The sequence below is a fragment of the Lepisma saccharinum genome, chromosome 7 (assembly GCF_977018435.1).
Source record: "Lepisma saccharinum chromosome 7, izLepSacc3.1, whole genome shotgun sequence".
Classification (NCBI taxonomy): domain Eukaryota; kingdom Metazoa; phylum Arthropoda; class Insecta; order Zygentoma; family Lepismatidae; genus Lepisma; species Lepisma saccharinum.
The window spans coordinates 91081989-91103102 of record NC_139235.1 but is presented as its reverse complement, the minus strand read 5'-3'; the positions used below and the strand labels follow the sequence as shown (position 1 = coordinate 91103102).

The 21114-nt window shown below is 41.5% G+C and overlaps 1 protein-coding gene across 2 annotated transcripts in view; it reads right to left on the bottom strand.

The window, feature by feature from the left end:
- The window catches only part of tnc (tenectin), a 132270-nt gene that overhangs the window by 38033 nt on the left and 73123 nt on the right, over window positions 1-21114 (bottom strand). For both annotated transcript variants that reach the window (XM_083125594.1, XM_083125595.1), the window contains exon 3: window positions 6927-6992. In XM_083125594.1, coding sequence (XP_082981720.1) covers window positions 6927-6992 — 66 coding nt within the window. The remainder of the gene's footprint in view (window positions 1-6926; window positions 6993-21114) is intronic.

The window sequence follows — 21114 nt, the reverse complement described above, 5'->3', positions numbered from 1 at the left end:
ATCCAGCCCCTGCGTTGCCAAAAATTTGCGGCGGTCTTCACCTTCATTCAGTGCCACATCTTTGGCTGTTATGCATCTGAAACTTCGGAACGAGTCACAACTATCGAAGCAGCCAATCAACCATGCGAGCCGCTGACGTCATCTCAACACAGAACCTATCGCTAAGCCCTTTGCTCAGGCTCTGCACACCCACTAGGCTCGCTAGACAGACTCGCTCAGTCTGCTGGAGATGTTCCGAAAGTAATTGGACTCTAACATCGTGAAAAAGCTGTGGCAACACTGGGACACTTGGGCACAAGCGAAGGGGAAGCGAAGAGAGGAAGCAAATGACTGTTCACTTTAGTTCGATAGTTTCTCGGGAGGGTTCTTATCTTGGTTGCGCCGTAATCGGGATATTGATTCCTAATAAAACTTTGAAGAACAGGCTTTTTAGGTATGGCTATATTTCCAAGCTGATACGACGGACTACCATGTGAGAACGGATACCCACAATGGCCTTAGTTCCTGCGCCAAATAAAGAGCCTTCCCGCAGGAGATATATCGTGGGAACTCGTGACCTTGGGCAGAAGCAGCGCTTATTAGTGTCTCGGAAGGAGAGGAATGTGCTTCTTGCTCTGGTAAGAAAGGTCCTTTTTTCTTCCTTTCCTTTTCCTCTTCTTCCACCTCGTCACGGCGATGATGCGAAGGGTGGATGACCGTATAAAAGGAGCGTTACACTTTCTCCCCCCTCCCCCCTTTCGGGTTGCGTTGGTGTAGACTGGGTGATTGGAGGGAACGACCTGTGATTGCTGCTACTGTTTTCCACCGATGCTCAAAATATTTTGGATTTTCTCGCTCGTCTTCCTGGGGGCTTTACACCCTGTTGCCGCGTGATCAAGACTTTCCGGGTTCGATTCCTGCCGTGGCCAGTTTCGATTCGGTGCATAAAGTGTGTATTTGTTACTTAGCGATTTTGTCTGATCGCGACGATGAGGATGAGTGCCGATTAAATGAAACGGGGAACTTCAGTGCCGAGATCGACCACTTAATACGCTCGGCCATCGAGATAGCAGTGCATAAAGTGATCTAATAAACCAAACTCGGTGGCGCAACAACCCTCGAAGGGCCAGGGCCTGCCAGAGCGGCTTTTGATTGGGTGTCGCGTGGAAGTGCATCGGATCTCATTGCCACTTTATCTGGCTTTCGTAACCGGAGCCGCTAGTTCTTCTTTTCAAGTTGCTTCTCAATTGCCCTCACGACGCTGTTTCAACGTCGAAATTTTGGGGGCACCAACCGTGAATCGAACCCGGGGCCGCTGGCACCAAAGGTGAGAGCGCTTTTTTTTTTTGTAAGGAATGCCCCTATACGGTATCCTCCGTCATTCACACTTTTTCTCTACATTTACACATAAATATTTACTATATTTTTCGGTTTTCTCATTACGAACATGCACAAACATCCATGTTCCAGTGCGCTGTGCTAACCACTCCGCCACGGAGCTCAACGTTAAAGTAAGATCCGAACCACTATGTGCCTCCTCCGGATATCGAACCCGGGACCCCTTGATTTCAAGGCGACGACGCTACCACTGCGCCATCGGGGAGACCCATTAGGTGAACTAGTGTTTCTCTGTACATGCCATGTAGTCAGAAACGGTCCAATCATGGACGTTTGGGGCAAACGGTGGACTGCAAACTTCCGAAAGTGTAATCACGAGGTCTCACAGTGGAGTTACATTGTACGGTCACCCTGGATATGGGTGTTCTTTCTGAATGTCCATTCATCAATTTCATCATATCACCCACCATACATCCCCATCCTGGCCATTAGCCAAAAGTGGCAGAAAAGTGAAGCATAATAAACCAAATCAGAATCAGAAATCAGTGGAACGAGACCAGACCTTTCGCGACTTGTGGAGACGAGACTCTCGGTCTCGTTGGAGACTTTGGCACGATTCTGAGAATTTTACTTTCATCAAATTTATTATAGTACGAGACTTATGCAAAACAAGTGCATGTCAACCTGCTTACGAGGTGCTCATTCTAAACGCACTTTATGCACAGAATGGATTATCGTGAACTGCACCCACAAGGGGCGAACCCAGGACCCTTGATTACAAGGCGACTGGAAGGCCTGAATAGAGAGAGAGAGAGTTAGTGATAGGAAGAAAGAGTAAGAAAGAGCTAAAATGGAAGGATGACGAAAGAAATGGGGGTAAAGAAGTTGACGAGAGAGAGGAGGGAATGGAGGGAAATAGAAAGGGAGCGGAAAATGAAAAGAGAAACAGGTAACTAGGGAGAGAAGGGGGTAAGGAGGCAGATAGAGAGTGGAAAAGAGAAAGAAAGAAAGATAAATACAGAGAACGGGACTTAGTGAGAGAAAACGAAATAGAAGGAAAGCCAGAACAGACAGGGAGGTCAAGAAATGTAGCACACAGAAGGAATTCCACTTTGCCAAATATTTCAGCATGGTAGACAATAGACAGAGTATTCAGAAGGAAACGTTAGATGCTTGCTGGATTTAATTAGATTCAAGGTGTTATTGCTGGTTATGTACTTACGCCTGGAGATCTTATAGGCCCACTATGATCAAATACAAGTGTATCTATTGGATAACATCCGTGATCTTGTTGGACTAGAAGTGGATTTGCAATTGGTACAAGACAATCTCGACTGTACGGTGTAAGGCGTCAGGCTTTGGGCTCGGGCTAAGGGACGCATACAGATTCGAGCCTCTGGGCGGAAGAGTAACAACTTTTCTCCTGAGATTTCGGCCTGCGTATGAGAAGGGGGCCACCCATCATCGTGAGGAAATCGGGGAGCTAAGAATGAATAGCGTAACCCGGTCATGGAAACCTATAACAACGAATGGGGGTTCGTCGTGCTGACCACACGTCATCCCGTAGTCGGTAGGTAGGCTCTGGCCTTCTAGGGCTGTTGCACCACTGTATTATTTTAGCAAGACCACCCTACCTGCCGTTTAGACAAATAACTATTGTTTCTGTATATCCCAAGTATATAATGGTACATCATTTTCTAGTTTTGATGCGACTACCTTTGTCAGTATTCTCATAACTATCATATCTATGACGTTTCTCAAGCACTCTAGGCGTAATATACGAATATTACACGCCACATTGCTTCGGTAAAACACAAACGCAACCTGGGATAAAGAAATAAGAAACTATGTACAGTACTTACAATTTTTCGATTTCAGTCTTCAGCCATCTTATTTCAGTAGTGGTGATGATAATTTTTACCTCATTCTTTATTGATATTTTTTCTTTCCAGAATCGAATACAAGTTGACATAATTTCTACAAAGTTTTATATTAACAAATTTGAATAGATTTTTGTTTACAATATTGTCTGATTTTAACTTATTATTGAATAATTTGAAATAAAATAGGGTTAAAAAAATTGCTACTATGTTGGGATATGGTTTGCTATGGTTAACAATAGATGGCTCTGGACTTATGAGTAATTTTCTAACATCTTTCTTTATTGTTTCTGAATGTATTACTGAGGTGGAAATGAGGTAATATCTTGATCTTTTTTACAGAATTTAGAATTTTATTTGAAATTGAAAAGATAAACCACATGTAGGAAGATAACAAAGTTTAGTTTCTAATTGCCATAAAGAAAAATGTATGTAATATCCTTTTATAGAAGTAATAAGGTAGCCACTTTTTTTTTCAAATGGCTCCCATATCAATATCATTTGCATGATATTGATATATAGCAGAGCCCATCCGATTCGCAAAGACCTTTGACGCCATCGTTTCTCACAGCCAGGAATGCAAGCGAGGAAGCTGCAGGTAGGTCCTGAGAGGATGCTGCAAAGGAGCATTGCACTCGGACGTCTCCATCTCGTGTCGCAAGACACGGAAGCGAAGGAAACGTTCCCAAACGTTGGCCATTCAACCAGGAGACAAATTGGTAGCCATAAAGTAGCCGTGTAATCGCAGCCTTTGTCCCCTTTTCTTCATTACATCCCAGAGGATTCGTCTCCTGCAATTTCAGCTCCGTCCAAATAACGAAACGGAGAGGACTCGTAAAAATAAAGAATGCTTAAGAGTCTCCGTGGCCTTTTTTGGTCGCGGTGCTCGGTGGGTAATTAAACAAGCACCTGGATGCAAGGGAGATGGCTTCGTTGCAGATGAGTGGCGCCAGTGGGTGTCAATGATCTCTCTTGACGACGGACAACGGGACTCTAACCCGCAACACCGAGATTACTACGGTGATTTCAGCCAGTGTGTTGTCGTGGGAAATTCAAGAATGCAAACCACATGTTCAGAATGACACGAAGTTTGTCTCGTCTCGTCTCGTGAATGAGGAAGCTGGTCTCGTCTCAGTTGAAATTCTCGTATCCACCACGATATCTGTATCCTAGAAAATTGCGAACTACTCCAAGTGATTTAAACATGCGACACTAGCGCCACCACTTCCAGGCCAGCGCTAAAAATATGGCGGGGGATCAGTATGTCTCGTTTAGAAATGAAAATGCCAATCTCGTTAACGCTCTTGTTTCGAACTTCTAACCTACTGAGGTGCAAAAGTGATCTAAAATAAATTGATTGTTGGGTGTGACGGCACATTAGGCCATTTTGCACCCTTCCATGTATACGGGGAAATATCCCCTTATCTAAGATTCTTACTTAAAAATGTAAAACAAGGGTTGTAAAATGCCCCTTGGGAAAAAATATAAGTGCAGTGGATGAGACCAGTTCTTCTAAAAAATGTAAAAACATTTGATAGGGTGATAGGTTGCATAGTAGGAATGGGCAGAAACAGAATCTTTGAAGAATCATGTATCGAATTCAAAAATGAAGATTCGGGTAAAAAATTCCTAATTTGAGAATCGGGTAACGAATCCTGCATTCAAAAAGTGCGAAACGAATTGTGGATTCATGAATCGTAAAACGAATCATAGATTCAAAAATCGTGAATAAATATCATGCATCGTAAAAATTGTCATGGATTCAAGATTCGTGAAAGGAATTCTGCATTCAAGAACCGTAAAACGAACCATGGATTCAAGAATCGTGTAAAGAATCACAGAATCAAGAATGGAGAAACGTGTCATGGATTCAAGAAGCGTGAAAAAGATACCATGGATTCAAGAATCGAAAAAAATATATAATGGAATCAAGAATCGCGAAACGAATCATGGATTCAAGAATTGTGGAACGAATTCTGAATGAAGCGAATCCTGCATTCAAGAATCATGAAACGAATCATGTATTCAAGAATCATGAAGCGAATCCTGCATTCAAGAATCATGAAACAAATCCTGCATTCAAGAATCATGAAACAAATCCTGCATTCAAGAATCTTGAAACAAATCCTGCATTCAAGAATCATGAAACGAATCCTGCATTCAAGAATCGTGAAACGAATCCTGCATTCAAGAATCATGAAACAAATCCTGCATTCAAGAAGCATGAAACAAATCCTGCATTCAAGAATCGTGAAACGAATCGTGCATTCAAGAATCGTGAAACGAACCACGGATTCGAATAATTCTGATTCGACCGTTTATATCGAATGTATAGATATATGCATTCAGAGCTGTCCATGCATCTCGTCTGGTGCTCGTGGGTGCTAGTGGTTTCCGACTGATGACCCACCGCCCTTGAACCTGAATTGCAAGTGAAGTTTCTTGCACAACGCCTGCGGTTTTATGTGCTTTCCGTTGACCCAGAGGCTGCTTCTCACCTTCAGACAGAACCAACAAGATGCACCCGGCCTGGCAGTGTTGCCTGCAGTAGTGCCAACTCGTGAGCGCTGCAGCGACACAAAATAGGTAAGCGTTTGGGCTTTTTTCCACTGGAACCATGATTTATCCGCGCATCCCCAATTGCCTCCATATTCTCTATTTTTTTTTTTCACAAGGAACCAATTTATTGTCATTTTTGCTCTAAATTTACCCTCACTCCATCCAAAAATACGAATTCACACCCCACAGATGGAAAATTCTACATAAACCCCTGACTAGAATCACAGACAAATGAATATTCATTTGTCTGTGCTAGAACCATCACACGCAGATGAATCCTGAAATAATAATCCGGCAGCCGAAATGTGATTTTCTGTCTATTTAATTATTGAGAAAATTATCTTTGCAAAGTGTAACTTTGCAAATCAGATTGTCGATTGTCCAATTTTTCCAAGATGGCGGCCGAAATACAATATGGCCACTCCTACTCCTGTCCCCACACGCCATAACAAGTCTGCGATTACGAAATTATCCAAGTAGATGTGACCGTTGACATTGTAATTGTTATAAAAATTCATGTTGCAATCCATACAAGAAATTAAGTTCTGAAAATGACATAGATTTGTTGAACAAATGACAGTGTTGCTAAACACCACGTTGGAAAATTTTCCAAAGAAAACAAATATGTTTTACGTAAACACTCTTCATTTGATCGTACGGATTGATTTATTGATTGATTTTGTTTATTTTACTTCGCGTTTTGTGCCTCTTGGCTAATTTGCGAAGATGGGGATGAGTGATGAAATGATGAAATTGATGAATGGACATTCACAAACAACCAAGCCCGAGCGGGATTCGAACCCGGGGCCCTTGGCGTCGCAGCGCGATGTGCTAACCACTCGGCCACAGGGTCCGGCTTGATCGTATGGAAAGAGTAAGTGTGGCTACTAACGTCAGGTGTTTTTCCTTTGTAATTTAACTTTGCAAGTAGTTTGTAATGAGATTTACACCTGCCTTACATCATTCAGTTATTCGCCAAACTACCATCAGAAATCAGAGCCATGTAAGGGGTTTTGATGTGTTCATAGGTTGTCGAGGAAGCGAGAGTTACATAAACCACTTCTACCACCATCCTTACTGCGCAATCTCCCGCACCGTGCAATCTCCCCCAGCATCACCTTACCATAAACTTATTATTCTAGTTTCCAAGAAAACTAGTAATAGACTTACCTCCTCCGTTGCCATTGTAGTAGTCGTCTAGCTGCTGCTGAGGGTGTTGCTGATCGTAGACTGGAGCTGGAAGATAAAAGAAAATCACATAAGTTTATATTCCAAATGTTTCTACGTCATTTATAATCTATCAAAAGCAACGGCAGTGTATTTGGCTGTAATTTTCAAACACAAAACGTTGGGTTAATCCAAGCTGGTCAACTCGCTGTATTTGTGCAAGAGCGCGTACGTATGGACTACAGAGCGAGCTGCGGCACTGTAGCGTTGCGATAGGGGCGAGAAGGATGGACTGAGCGGGAGGCTTCGTCGGTCGCGTTCGTCCATGGAAAGTCTCTCGTCATCTGATTTTTGAGTCTGTGCAGTGTGGCATTTTATTTGTATTGTATTATGTAGCGTCGCTTATCTACCACTTGTGACTAATCTCAACGATGAGGGATGATATGATTATATTGATGAAGGGACACTCACAAAGAACACCTGTTCCTAGGTCGGAATTCGAACCCGCAACCCCTAGTGTCGTAGCGAGCTGTGATAACACTGCCCAACAGTGTTGCTCGAATATATGCATTGTGAATAGGGGCTGCTAATAGCATAATATTACGTAACGCATAAAAAGAATGCAGATATAGGGAAAATCGAGACTGAAAGTTAAAGTGCATGTAAGGGAAACAAGCTGGGAGAATATGAGAGATAAAAGTGAAAAATTAGAGAGAAAGAAAGTGTGGAAAAACTAAAAAAAAATAGTTTCTGGAAAGTTAACATTTGTTTAAAGATGATAGGAAGAAACGACTGTTCACAGATACCAAATGCTTTTTAGAAATCATGCACGTTTGTCTAGAGTTAGTAAATAATTTGGTCATAATTTTCAAATTAAGTGTTGCCAATTTTTGATTTTGGTTACCAAAAAGCTTCAATTCAAACAAATCAGTTTTTTTTCTGCGCAGATGAACAGAGCGAGGAGAGATAAAGAGGGGTAAATAGAAAAAGGGGGATAAAGAGGGGAGAGTTAATGAAGGAGATAGGAAAATGTGTGTGTGTGTGAGAGAGAGAGAGAGAGAGAGAGAGTTATTTCTTTCCTTCTTTCTTTTCTTCTGTTATCCTTTCCGTCTTCTTTCCTTCTTTCAGAGAGGGAGAGAGAGAATTTGTGGCCGAATAGAGATTAGGCAAAACAAGAAAGAGGGCGGAAAGAATAAGTGAAAGAGCATGAGGGATGGAGGGACAGGCTGAGAGACAGAGAGAGATGAAGGATAGAGGGAGAAATTGGTTTCTCTATGCTGAGGCCGGGATTCCAACCCGGGACTCCTGGTGTCGTAGCGCGACGTGCTAACCACTCCGCCACGAGGCTCGCTAGAGAGCGAAAGAGAAGGGTGCTAGATAAATAGGGCGAGAGAGTGAAAAATTGGAGAAGTAGGGGAGAGAGAGAGAAGAAAGCATGAGAAACGGAGAGAGTGAGGGAGAGAGGGAATGAGTAAGTGAACGAGAGAGAAATATCCGACAAAATATCCGAAACACTACAGTCATATCTAGCATTACAAAGTAGAGCCGTAAGAAGCACCCATGCTCTTCCCTCCTCCTAACATTTCCCAAGAATCCTTTGCTCCTTTGCCCAGCGCCAACGACCCTGACCCCGCGGGAGGAGGTCACTGTCTCCGGCGCAAGGTCAACCCGGCTGGCCACGCTCGAACGCCCCTTTTCGTGTGCGTCCCGCATAGAGTCGCACACGTACGCAAGTGCGTGGATGCGTTCAGCGGGTGTTTATTAATGTGTCCAGCCTGTATGCCACCATACGTTACGGAATGCAGCGAATCACCATGGGTTTTTTTCCCAGATGGGAAACAAACAACAGTGTTGCACATCCATCCGTTTAAAAAGTTACCAAACATCATTTTCAGGGGGAGGCTTTCTCAAACAAGTAATGTCGACATTTTAATTTTTCTATATTTTCTATGTTTTCTGTGTTTCTCTGTTGTTAATTTCCTAGTATTTCTACCCGGATTAGGCACATAGTGGTTCGGATCCTACTTTATAAACTGTAGGTCCAGTCCCGATTAGCCTTCTGTGCCAGGAGCGTATATTCTGGGCTAGCTAGGCTATCTGCGAAGCCTGAAGTCTACAGAATAAAATACAGGAGAAAAATCCATCAGAAATTGTAAATAATATTATTCATATCAGTGAGATGATGATGCTGATTCTGGAGTTGGCAACCTGATTTCTTATACGTTGGTAGCCTGAATACCTATGAGTTGGCAACCTGATTTCTTATGAGTTGGCAACCTGATTTCTTATGAGTTGGCAACCTGATTTCCTATGAGTTGCCAACCTGATTTCCTATGAGTTGGCAACCTGATTTCGTATGAGTTGGCAACCTGATTTCCTATGAGTTGGCAACCTGATTTCTTATGAGTTGGCAACCTGATTTCTTAGGAGTTGGTAAATTTATTTCTATTCATAGCCTAGGACCACGTGACATAGTTAGATAGCTCAGTATACGCCACTGTTCTGTGCATAAATTGGAATTAAAACTCAAAATCAAACCAATCTTCGTATTTTTTCTTTATTCTTCACTTCTAATCACGACATTCTCTCCCACACAACTGAAAGTTTTATCCGGGACTCTAACTCGGAACTTCTGGCCCAGAACGCACGTGCTCTTCACTGAGGCCGTCGCCATGGCAACCGTGGCAAGAGGATACGCCACACGTGGAGCTCTCGCGTTCAGTTTCTTGTCCTTCCTGTAATCCAACTTTCGCGGGCAAAAAACAGCAAAGGAAAGGGAAAAAACTTTTTTTCTCTTCGACCCGAGAAAAAGAAGAGAATAAAAGCGAATGTGACTGCACTCTCCATCGCAGGAAGTCGGCAGGTAAACCTCAAAAGAATCAGTTAAACTTCTTGCAGCCATCTCCGGCCTCCTCATGATGCATTCACATCGAAACGTGTAGTCAGTGTTTCCAACCAAATCAAGTTTCTACTAGGTGTAGGTATGGTTTTCAGGCATAAATATTAACAGGCAAATTGTGCATCTGTATTTTCTTTCATTTACCTCTTATATTCTCCACGGTACAAAGTTGACTGTAGGTACTGCCGTAAAAAAGGCCTTGACAGTTTTTAAATTATTGATTACTTAAAGTAATTTTAATGATTCTGTTTTTAAAATATGCATTTATGGTGCACATAACTGCAATTTATGATCATTATCTATCTTTATTTAAGATGTATGTATGTATACATATAAAGTTAAATATGCAGCCATGGGCTAAAACAGCCATAAATTTAAATTATATATATATATATATATATATATATAGCCTATATAAAAGTAAGACATGCTAGTTATATAAGAAAGTGCTGTTTTATAGTTATACCTGTATGCATATCATGTGTGTGTGTGTTTTAATACTCCAAGCAGTTATTTCTCATTGTAGCTATAGAACACACAAGTGACGACAGAAATGCACCTGCGCTCGCGAGAAAACAGTAGGTTGCATCCAGATTTGGTAAGTTAACATTCAGACTCTTAGATTTTCACGGTAGAATATTGTTCACGTGTTTTTGAAGAATGAATTGCTCTACTCGAGTTTGGACTCCAATTAAAAATTAACCAGTAGACCTACAACAAAACTACTTACATCAAAATTTAGGTTATTCAAATCTGCGTTAATCTATGCTAACTATTGTTTTTTTCAAATATTCCTTATATTTTTTAGCGTCGTGGGAACGAAAAAAGGACCCTTTTTTGGAGTTATGCAAACGATTGCTCCTTTTGAAATTCTATAAATCAAAAACGGTTTGTTCGATCGTGATGAAATTCTGGTATGGTGCATGCAGAAAGGTTTTAAACATAAATCTTAATTTTCAGATTTCCAAAATTTGTCAAAAAGCCGTTATCATCAATTTTGCGAAAAATCTTTTTCTTACTATTGGGTAGACCTACAAATACAGTATTCGTCTTGTTTTGAAGCTCTTTGTGTCTCTTTTTAAAATGCATTATCGTTGGCAATTCACATTGAGAAACCTATTTTATACATATTTTTATTCAGCGGAGTAAAGCTCTACGCGGGGTGTGGCAACACTGCACACAGCGATATCCGTTAAACCGTGGAAACTGCAGGAGATAGTAATATTGGTGATTCGTTGGTGTTTTGTTTCAAGTTTTGAAGTTCGATCAGCAGCATTGAACAAAACATTTCACATTTTGTGCGGTGCTATTTGTCTGACCGTTAGCGACAATGGTTTTTATTATCAAAATGCAATCCTTATTGGATATTATCCATTGGCTATCTTTCCATCTACAATATATTATAGATAGGTAGATAGAGCATGGGTTGTACGTATACAAATAAAACTGCATGCTAATAATGGCAATATGTAGCTAAGCATCACCTACCAAGACATGCACCCTCTCGAAGTCACGTAAGGGGTAAGAGTAAGACCGTTTGAGGGTGAAATTGACCTCGATGTGTGGGTTCTGTGTCTACTTATCCATGTTAGAACAGTGGTAAGGGAAGTTGGCTCCAAATGAAAGACCTTCCCAGCATCGAGGAAGAGCTGGACGCAGGATATGCGTCAAAGATGACCCCTCCCGATGGACAGATTACGCTGAAGATTAATATTCATCCGAATATATATTCCTAGGAAATTGCCCATATTCCTTGCGCGGTCTCGAATCCGGAATCTTCGGGGCCGAAACCCTCAACGCGTTCGGCCAAATGTATATGAATTTATCTCTTCCGCCTGTAATAATCATCGATTAAATATTAGCTTGCTATCAGGCCCATAGCCAGGATTTTATTTCGAGGGGTGGGGGCTCATCGTTTATCAGCACAGGTGTCGCCAGAAATATTTTTAGCGGGGCAGGCAATTGATAAAACTTGATTAGTAGAAATAATAATGATAATAATAATTATTACCAAGCTTATAATTGTCATTTTGCAATAATAACTATTATAAGTTATTAAAAAGAAACCAATTTTAATCCAAATTTATTATTATTATCCACCGTATGAGTGACATTATTTTGCTTACAATTTGTAGTTAGTGTACTGAAATTCATAGTTATTGTATTTTGTTATTAACTTTTACACATTCCGTTCAAAAAAAGGCTTTAAAAGTTAAGGACAAATTTTACTCACAAAAGTTTATATTGTGTGCCCTCTCACAAAGAAAACTATAAATGTTGGGAGCTGTGGATTCATTCATTCTTTGGATTAAATTATAGAATATAAAAATATAAGCTGGTTGCTCTATTATACACTAAACTTTTTTCGATCTAATGTTTAATCTTGCTAAGGAAGTAAAATTAATTACCACTATACACTATTTATATTAGATATTTGTAGGATTTCGTGGGGGCTTCAGCAACCTTAGCCCTCCTACGTGTCTGCTTGCTACTAATTTTTATAAAAGGTAAAAAAAAGTACATTTTAAATAACTTGAACTGGAACTCACTGAGCTTTAAATCAATACATTTCCAAACACACACATATGCCGGACTTCGAGACGGAATGGTCAGCATAATGTGCAACGAAATCAGAGGTTCCAGTTTCAAACCCAGGTCAGCCATGGATGAATCTTGAATTTGTCATTCATCCTCATCGTCGCAATTATCCAAAAAGGAATAAGCACGACGTAAAATAATAATATATATGCATTTACGTCATCAGACTGTCACATGGGAGTCCAGGGTTCGATTCCCGGGATGGGCGATTTCAAGTGGAGATTTTTTCAGCAGTGTCCCTGCTCTGGGGTTTACCCAGCCTCTAATAAATGAGTACCTGGAGGCAACCGTGGAAGTAAAGGAAACCGGAGCGTAGTGCTGATCACACCTCCTCCGCAAATGAGGGAGATAGTGAATGAGTGAGATCCTACCTGCAGGTACTACACCCCCCCGAATGTCTTGACACCACTTCCAATGTGCATGGGTAACTTCATTTTTCTTACAAGGGAGGTTATCTATGTGTCCCCCTCCGATTTGCGTGAAACTTGGCAGGTGTATCGAGGGGCCCAAAGGAAAAAGTACGTGTTTTTGTACTTCTTCCTTTACTACACCTACCAAATTTCATGGAAATCGGAGGGGGACAGAGGGGTCAGTTCCTCAAGTCAATTTGTTTTCATTTTGACATTTGAGGCGGGTTTTGCCCCCTAAAACAGTTTTTTTAGCCGAAACAAAAAAACACGTATTTCTTCCTTTGGGCCCCTCTATACACCTGCAAAGTTTCATGGAAATCGGAGGGGGACACTTAGATAACCTCCCTTGTTAGTGTAAGTACACACACCCATACGCACACAGACAGAGGGAGAGAGAGAGGGGGACGTAAATCAACCCACTTCTAACAAACAAACAGCTTTTGTCTTCCCCACACAGCTAAGACACTGAGGGTGAAAGTTGCGCTCGGAAAGGTAGTGAGGCCAAGGCGAACGAAGACACGGGCAATTGAATATTTTAAAGACTCTCGGTTGTTGTAAACAAAAGTTCGCTTCATGGTTCTATCTCAGAGGTCGATTCTATTAGCTGCAAGTGGGGATCGCATGGAGTAGTCTGTGCCTGGCATCAAAATGGCACCGCAAGGACCAACGCTCTGCCGGAAGTAACTTTTCCTTTGACGTCGCGAGGGCAATTTTTGACAATCCACTGAATCGAGAGTATGCAAACGTAGGACTCGCTCTTAGCAAGGTCATCCGACTTGAAGGATTGAGCAATGGCATAACGGGCCTGTACTGTACAGATTCTCACTCTGCTCCCGAGTTCGATGGGTTCGGATCCCACTTTAAACTGTAGGTCCAGTCCCGATTAGCCTTCCTGTGCATAACGTGAACTTAAAATCACACTAAAACACGGATTTTCGGGCTTACGAATCCACTAACATGTACCACTATGTGCCTCCACCGGGAATCGAACCCGGGACCCTTTGATTACAAGGCGAAGAAGCTACCACTGCGCCATCGGGAGGTCTAACATGTACAAGAGTTTCATGAAGAAAGTTCATAGAATTTGCCCATATACAGAATCCGATAGTCTGATCTAAAGATATTATGGTATTTTCTGTATTTTGATTCCTTATTAACAATTATATATTTTTAGGAAAATTCATTTTGCTTTTCATTAATATATTGGTTTGGTATCCAGCCAATGAAATTATTGATACTTTAACATCTTTAATATTCTGGTACTTTGATATGGCAATTTTTATATATACTTTTTTCAGTATGTTCATTACTTAGATATATCCCAGGTTCGAATCCCGGCCTGGACATGGGTGATTTTGTGAGGATCCCTTCATCATCCTTCATGTCATCACTCATCCTCAACGTTGCGATTAGCCAAATGTGGCGGAAAAGCGACGTAAAATAACCTAATCCATTCAATCAATTATCGATATTTTCGTACCTCAGCATTATAATTCTTTGTTGTTTCAGTACTGTAATATTTCAATGTGTCGGCACTTGAATTTTTCTATATTTTGGTATCTAAGTGTTTCATTATTTTTTATTTCTCAATATTTCGCAATATTTCGAGTGATTCAAATAAAAAATATGACTGAATGGGTCGTGTAGTTTGATTCAAATGAACGGATCAATTGAACCCATTTTCTCCAAACGGTTCACTTCAAAACTTTTTAGCCTTACAGTTTGTAGCATTGCTTCTGAATGACTCTACATATTCAAAAATTAACGCAATATTTCTAATTCATTTGTACTTTTTGATTATTATTATTTTTATGAAAGCGGCATTCGAGATTAAAGACGCAAACGCCAATAAAGGCGATTTAGTATTGTTATTTACCGATTCGATTCTTTTATCAAATCAGTACCGTGCAAAAGTAATTGAGCATTCCACCGCTAATTCTGAGGACGCGGGAAAGATTCCCGCGTTTTGTCTTCCCGCCTTTGATCTAAGGTCTGTGGTTGCCTGATGAAGCAGATCTTCAAGGTTGCAGCGCAAGAAGTGGAGAAAGGGCAGAGGAAGCAAAAACAGGTAGAGAGTGAGGAAATGACGTTCAAGGGGGGAAAGAATTGATTGACACATCCTTAATCCCAAGATGCGGCATCGTATGCGGAAGAAAAGTTGCAAGGCTGGATGGCTTCCTTTCTATAACGTCTCAATTTGCTACTTGTTCAACAAATGAGTCGGTTGGGATCTTTATTATATCGAGGTCTGGTGCAAACAACACACAGGCGCACACACACAAGATTGCATTTGTAAGGGAGAAAGGAGAAACCCCCCCCCCTCCCCGAGCTCTGCTTCTGGTTGCAAATATTAGCCCTTGCATTGGGGTAAGGGATGTTTTCTATGTGATACCATGATGCTTGAAAGACCCTCAGTGTTTCTTCCTCGCCGTTCATTTATCTTTTTCTCTTCTCTTCCTTCCTCTTTCTATTTTCACTTCTTTTTTCTTCATTTCTTTTTGTTCTTTTCTTCTCCCTTGTTTTTTTAGTCTCCTTAATCTCCTTCTCTCTCATAATTTCTTCATAACTTTTATCTTCTTTTTTATCTTTCCTTTTTCATCTTGCCTGTCGTTATTCTCTTTCTTTTGTTCCTCTCTTTTTATCATATTCTTTTTGTTTCATTTTCTCTTTTTCCCTACACATTTCCCTTTTGTATATCTCTTTCTCTGTTTTTCTTTTCTGCCTCTTTTCATATCTCCATTTTTTTTGCTTTGGCTTATATCTTTCTCATTTCTTTTTCCTCTCTTTTTATCTTTACTTCTTTATTTTCGTTTATCTCTTGTCTTCTCTTTTTATTCTTGTCCATATCTTTCAACCTCTCTCTCTCTATTTCTCTGAATTTCTCTCTCTCCTTTGCTCAATTTTATTCTTTATATATTTCTTTCTCTTGATCTCCGTTCCTTCCTTCTTCTGCTTCTGTATATTTCTTGCTCTCTCTTAAACTTATTTACCCCTCTGTACGTAATTTTAATTTTACATTTTTTACCAAAAAAAAAAAATCTAACATAGACAGTTTCGAGTTTTTTCTTTAATTTCACTTTAAAAATAGTCCGAGGCACTATGTACGGGTGTCGAACCCAAGATCCCTTGATTACAAGGCTACGACGTTACCACTATGCCATTGGGGAGGCATTATAGACTATTTGAGAGGTCCACAAAGTGGCACTTTGCCACAGAAGCGCCACACGTAGGGTAAATGAAACATGGCAATGCTGAAATATGATGTTGCGCGTCGTTTCGAACATATTAATTTACTAGGAATGGGCAGGCCATTAGTTCTTCCCTACTCGTTAATGACGTAAGATTAGGGTTGGTTAATGAGCATGTTTGCCTACCCACAGAGGCATAGCAGTAGGCTACCTCGCCTAGAATGTCTGCGAAGGTGAACATTACGCACTTTGCTTGCGTAGGTGGACAGGCAGTCCCATTCACGACACCGCATTGCATCTCAAGGTCAAACGATCCGCCGGTAGAATTCTGCTCAGGTGCATCGACGGCTGTTCCGTATGCGCGAGACGAGAATCTCACGGAAAGAAATAAAATACGAGGGTTGGTCAAAAAGTTACATACATGTACTTGCCTCTCATAGACTGGAGTCAATAACACAAATTGGTTGAATCATGTCACGTGGTATTTCCCCTTCGACTGCGTAACTATGTCTACATCATGTCTCGCCGTAGAACGTAAAATCCTTTGTGTATGCAACCACGCATTACAGATTCATGGTTGCCACTGGTCTCTGTTATGTCTTGTACAAAAGGTATTCCCTCTCAAGAATGTGGCCTCAAATCGTTACAAAATGTCCCAAGCGGACATTGTCCGACAGAAAAAGTAAACGTTAGTGGCAACGGAAATATGCGCTGGTTGCTTGCAGATATACAGGATAAAAACTCATTTTTCGACGGTTCAACGAACAAATAGTTATCAAGAAAGTTGTTCGGGTTCATATGCACATGCCCCATAATTTGTCCATGTTTTTCGGTGACACCCTGTATATTTTTGTAGTTCCTGATATAGACGGACGGGGACATAACGTTTGGCAAGGTTAACTTATTCTTCGACTTTGCTACAGATCAATTCGTGGTTTAAAGAGACAACAGTGGCCAGTCTAGCGTAAGAGTTATGGGAAATATAAAAAGAAAAGGAAGAGGGGAGGAAACACTGACCTTCCTCAATAGTTTCGCATCGCAAAGTGACCGCATGAAGTCAATTAGTAGGTTTGTCGGTCTGCGACCTTCTCACATGTAATTGCTCCATAAAGAAAAGTAGGGAAGAGGGGGGAGGGGGCAAGGGCGTGAAGTGTGGAGTGGACACACCCACGGCGTGGGTCACCTGGCACCGACCGCATCCACGTTTGCTGAATGAGGATCTGGATTCATTCAGCCTCGCCGCTTCCTGTTTGGGATTCCACAGCATTTTGGCGACATTCCACATTTCCTCAGTGTTGCCATACTTAGAAAGAAATCTCTTCATCTAGTGACGAAAGAAAGAAAATGTAGAAATGCCCTAAATGGCCATTTCATATGAGAGTTCTCTTTGCGATTTGCGCTAAGAATTCATTTGCAAGTTCGGCAAGTCCAACCTTCAAAAACAGATTCTAGCGTGTTGAGTGGTCGATTCACATTTTCTTTGCCGAAGGTCCCATTTTCGAGTTTCTGTCTGGGTCTCGACGCTCCTTTATGGACCTTTTTTTATCAGTTTAATCTAATCACCATTCATCCTCATCGTCGCGATTATCAAGGGATCTCTGGTTAAGTTCGGGCCTGCAGTGGTCAGGTTGTTGCCTTGTAATCAAAGGTTCCCGGGTTCGATACCCGGTGGAGGCAGCACAGTGGTTCGGATCCTACTTTAAACAAGTCCAATCCCGATTAGCCTATCTGTGCAGAAAATGCACAATTCATTAATTCATTTTGGTGCGGTTCCCGATGATGAAAAAGAGGAAGAGAGAGAGAGAGAGAGAGAGAGAGAGAGAGAGAGCGAGAGCGAGAGAGAGAGAAAGAGAGAGGGGGGAGAAGTAATATGAGTCTGAAATAGAGAGAGGGGAGAGACATAATTTGAGGCTGAAATAGAGAGAGGGGAGAGAAAGAATATGAGTCTGAAATAGAGAGAGGGGAGAGAAAGAATATGAGGCTGAAATTGAGAGAGGGGAGAGACATAATATGAGGCTGAAATAGAGAGAGGGGAGAGAAAGAATATGAGGCTGAAATAGAGAGAGGGGAGAGAAAGAATATGAGTCTGAAATAGAGAGAGGGGAGATACATAATATGAGGCTGAAATAGAGAGAGGGGAGATACATAATATGAGGATGAAATAGAGAGATGGGAGAGACATAATTTGAGGCTGAAATAGAGAGAGGGGAGAGGAAGAATATGAGGCTGAAATAGAGAGAGGAGAGAGAAAGAATATGAGACTGAAATAGAGATAGGGGAGATACATAATATGAGGCTGAAATAGAGAGAGGGGAGAGACATAATATGAGGCTGAAATAGAGAGAGGGGAGAGACATAATATGAGACTGAAATAGAGAGAGGGGAGAGAAAGAATATGAGGCTGAGATAGTAAGGAAGGGGGAGAAAGTGACATAGAGAAATAGAGGAAGTAAGAATAATAGAATAAAATATAGAAAGAGAAACAAGGAAAGACAAAGAAACAAAGGAAAAAGAATTAGTAAAAGTCAGAAGTTAATGAAGACCTAAAGAGACAAATTGGGAAAGATTTCAGAACGAAGGAAAGATCACACTATGATCGCCAAAGCAGAAGGCACATGAACACATTTCTTCCACACTTGAGCCCACACTGTGGGGATGCCACTGGCATACTGCACTCCCTCAAGTATTCAATCTCTTAATGCTCATTTCTCCTACTTAGTGCCCTTTGAGTGCTAATGCTCTCTCTCTCTTTAGTGCCTGTATGCAAACCTGTCGTAAAAATGCAAAAGTGATTAGTACTCCTGGGTTGACCCTCTTATTTGTGAGTTGCCAACAAATGCGGTCCAGGTTTGTTTTTTCGGGCTCGCAATGCACGAAGAGTGACCAGCATTAACCCTGTGTACTACGGTACTTGTGGCCTTCTGCTTCTAAATATAAAAGCAGGCGAGCAGAAAAAAATGGGAAGAGCCGGTCCGCGTTCATGACTCAATGTTTGCCGTTGCAATGTGGCGACCTCCTCATCTGGATTTTTGACCGTCTCACTTTTGTGCGCGTCGTCCTCCGTGCTTTTTTTAAACTTCAAGGTCCACTACGTGTGTAGATTTTGATGGGACGGCTGCGCACAGATGTCCCGACTCATCTCCAAGTAACGGGCACAGAATATGATGCGACGTCTCGACCCAGGTTAACGACTCTTTCCCTTTTTTGCGCGCACTGGAAGCACTTCCTGCCGCCATCTTGGAACGGCTAATGAAGAAGAGTCAATTATCCTCATTCCACGAGGAAGCTAAAGAAAAAAGGAGGGAGAGATGTAAAGTTAAACTGAAAAGAAGGGGGGGGTGAAGTGTAACGTTAAGTTCCGGCGTGAGTATAACATGGCTACGTTTTTTTATCGCAAGAGTTTTGTGTAAACTCACTCGTGTTTTCTTCCCAAGTCCTCCAGTAGCCCTTAGAAGTTCATTAACACCGCTGCATAGCCTATTCCTTACACGATCTTATCCACTCCGACCTGGCTTCCTGCTTGTTTGTTTGCTTCAGGTGTACATGCGTTACCCTCCTTGTCAAACTTGCCCACCAGGCCCGCTTTGACTGTTGGCAGTAAATCACACATTATCTTGCCTGGGGAGCACTGTTTGTTCCTCTTTTTTTTGAAGGCAGAGGACACTGCCGTTTTGCATCGTCGCGACACAGCGCCACCTGGTCCCACATTCACTGTCGCCACCTGTCGGGAAGTCTCATAATCAAACGAAAAAATCCTTACGTTCTCCCCCCTTCCTCTTGCAACGCCACTATTAATAACTCGTTTCAAGTCCCTGCGTTGCTGTAATATAGTGTTGCTATGCTTATAAATATGGTGAACGGCCTTCGAAAGCATGCCTTTTGTTGCAGCTATGGGAAAAGGATCGACATAATTTGATGTTCAGTCGTATGCAAGTGGAGGGAAACTGGTGTAGCGAAAGTGAAGAACAGTGTTGCCACGTACATGATTTTCTTTGGGGGTGAAAATTATACAAACTGGACTTTAAGACGAACTAAGATGCAACAGAATTAAATCATGTCCAATAAAAAATAAACAAATGTAAAATATGATCTTGAGCAAGGTACATGAAATGTTACATTGTTCATTTTATACCACAGCGCTTGAAATGGAAATTCTTAGCTGGGAGACGGTTATACGACCTTTGTAACTGGTGGGATATAGGTTAACATGGTGACAGTACTGCTGGTTGATTGCTATGTTTAAAATGGAGGATATACTGCCGAAGCAGACAACGTAACTAATATTAACTCAGATGTGTACACAGTCACTGGCGTACGCAGGATTTTTTTCGGGGATTTGGTTGGGCTGGTATTGTAAAGGTGAATAGTACAGTTCTGGGGGAGATAAAGATAATAAATATTCTGTAATTACCACTTTTATCCTCCGTTTTAAAATTAGTTCATAGCCCCAAATGGAATCTGGGGTCATGCATTTACCAGCCCCAACCCGAGTTCTTTACCGTTTTCATTTGAAAATTTTGAGTTTCGCACAATTTCGGAGGGTGCTGTGGCCCCTTCAGCTTCCCCCCTTGCCAACGCCAGTGTACACAGTGAGAGAGATTGAGAGGGAGGTAAAGAGACTTCACTTGCATCAGATGGGTCGGAGGCTTCACCCCCAGGGTCTCCAAGTACAAAGGGTCTGAACTGAAGGGAGGGGGTTGTTGTGGAAATGACCACAAAATGGACACGAAATTTTGGCAAAAATACAGAAAATATCACTTACCATCTGACATAACTTTGCCTGAAAGTTTAAAATTTCATATAGGGTGGGCTTCACGATGTTTCTGCCCAGGGACATCCACATATGCAAAGTATAAATCCGTGACTGGAGATCCATGTGAAGAGTGGGAAATGGTCCACACATCCTCCACATGTTGCCTTCTGCAAAAGTTTTGCAAGGTCAGAGGCGTCAATTCGTAATGAGATGACTTGTCTCTTTGTGGGGGGAGTTGTTAAATATCTAGAACCGTACTCACATCACGAAGTTATACGTACTATTCTTGAAATGTTATGCATTACTTCAACGGTTTATTTTACATCAACTTCATTCACAACGA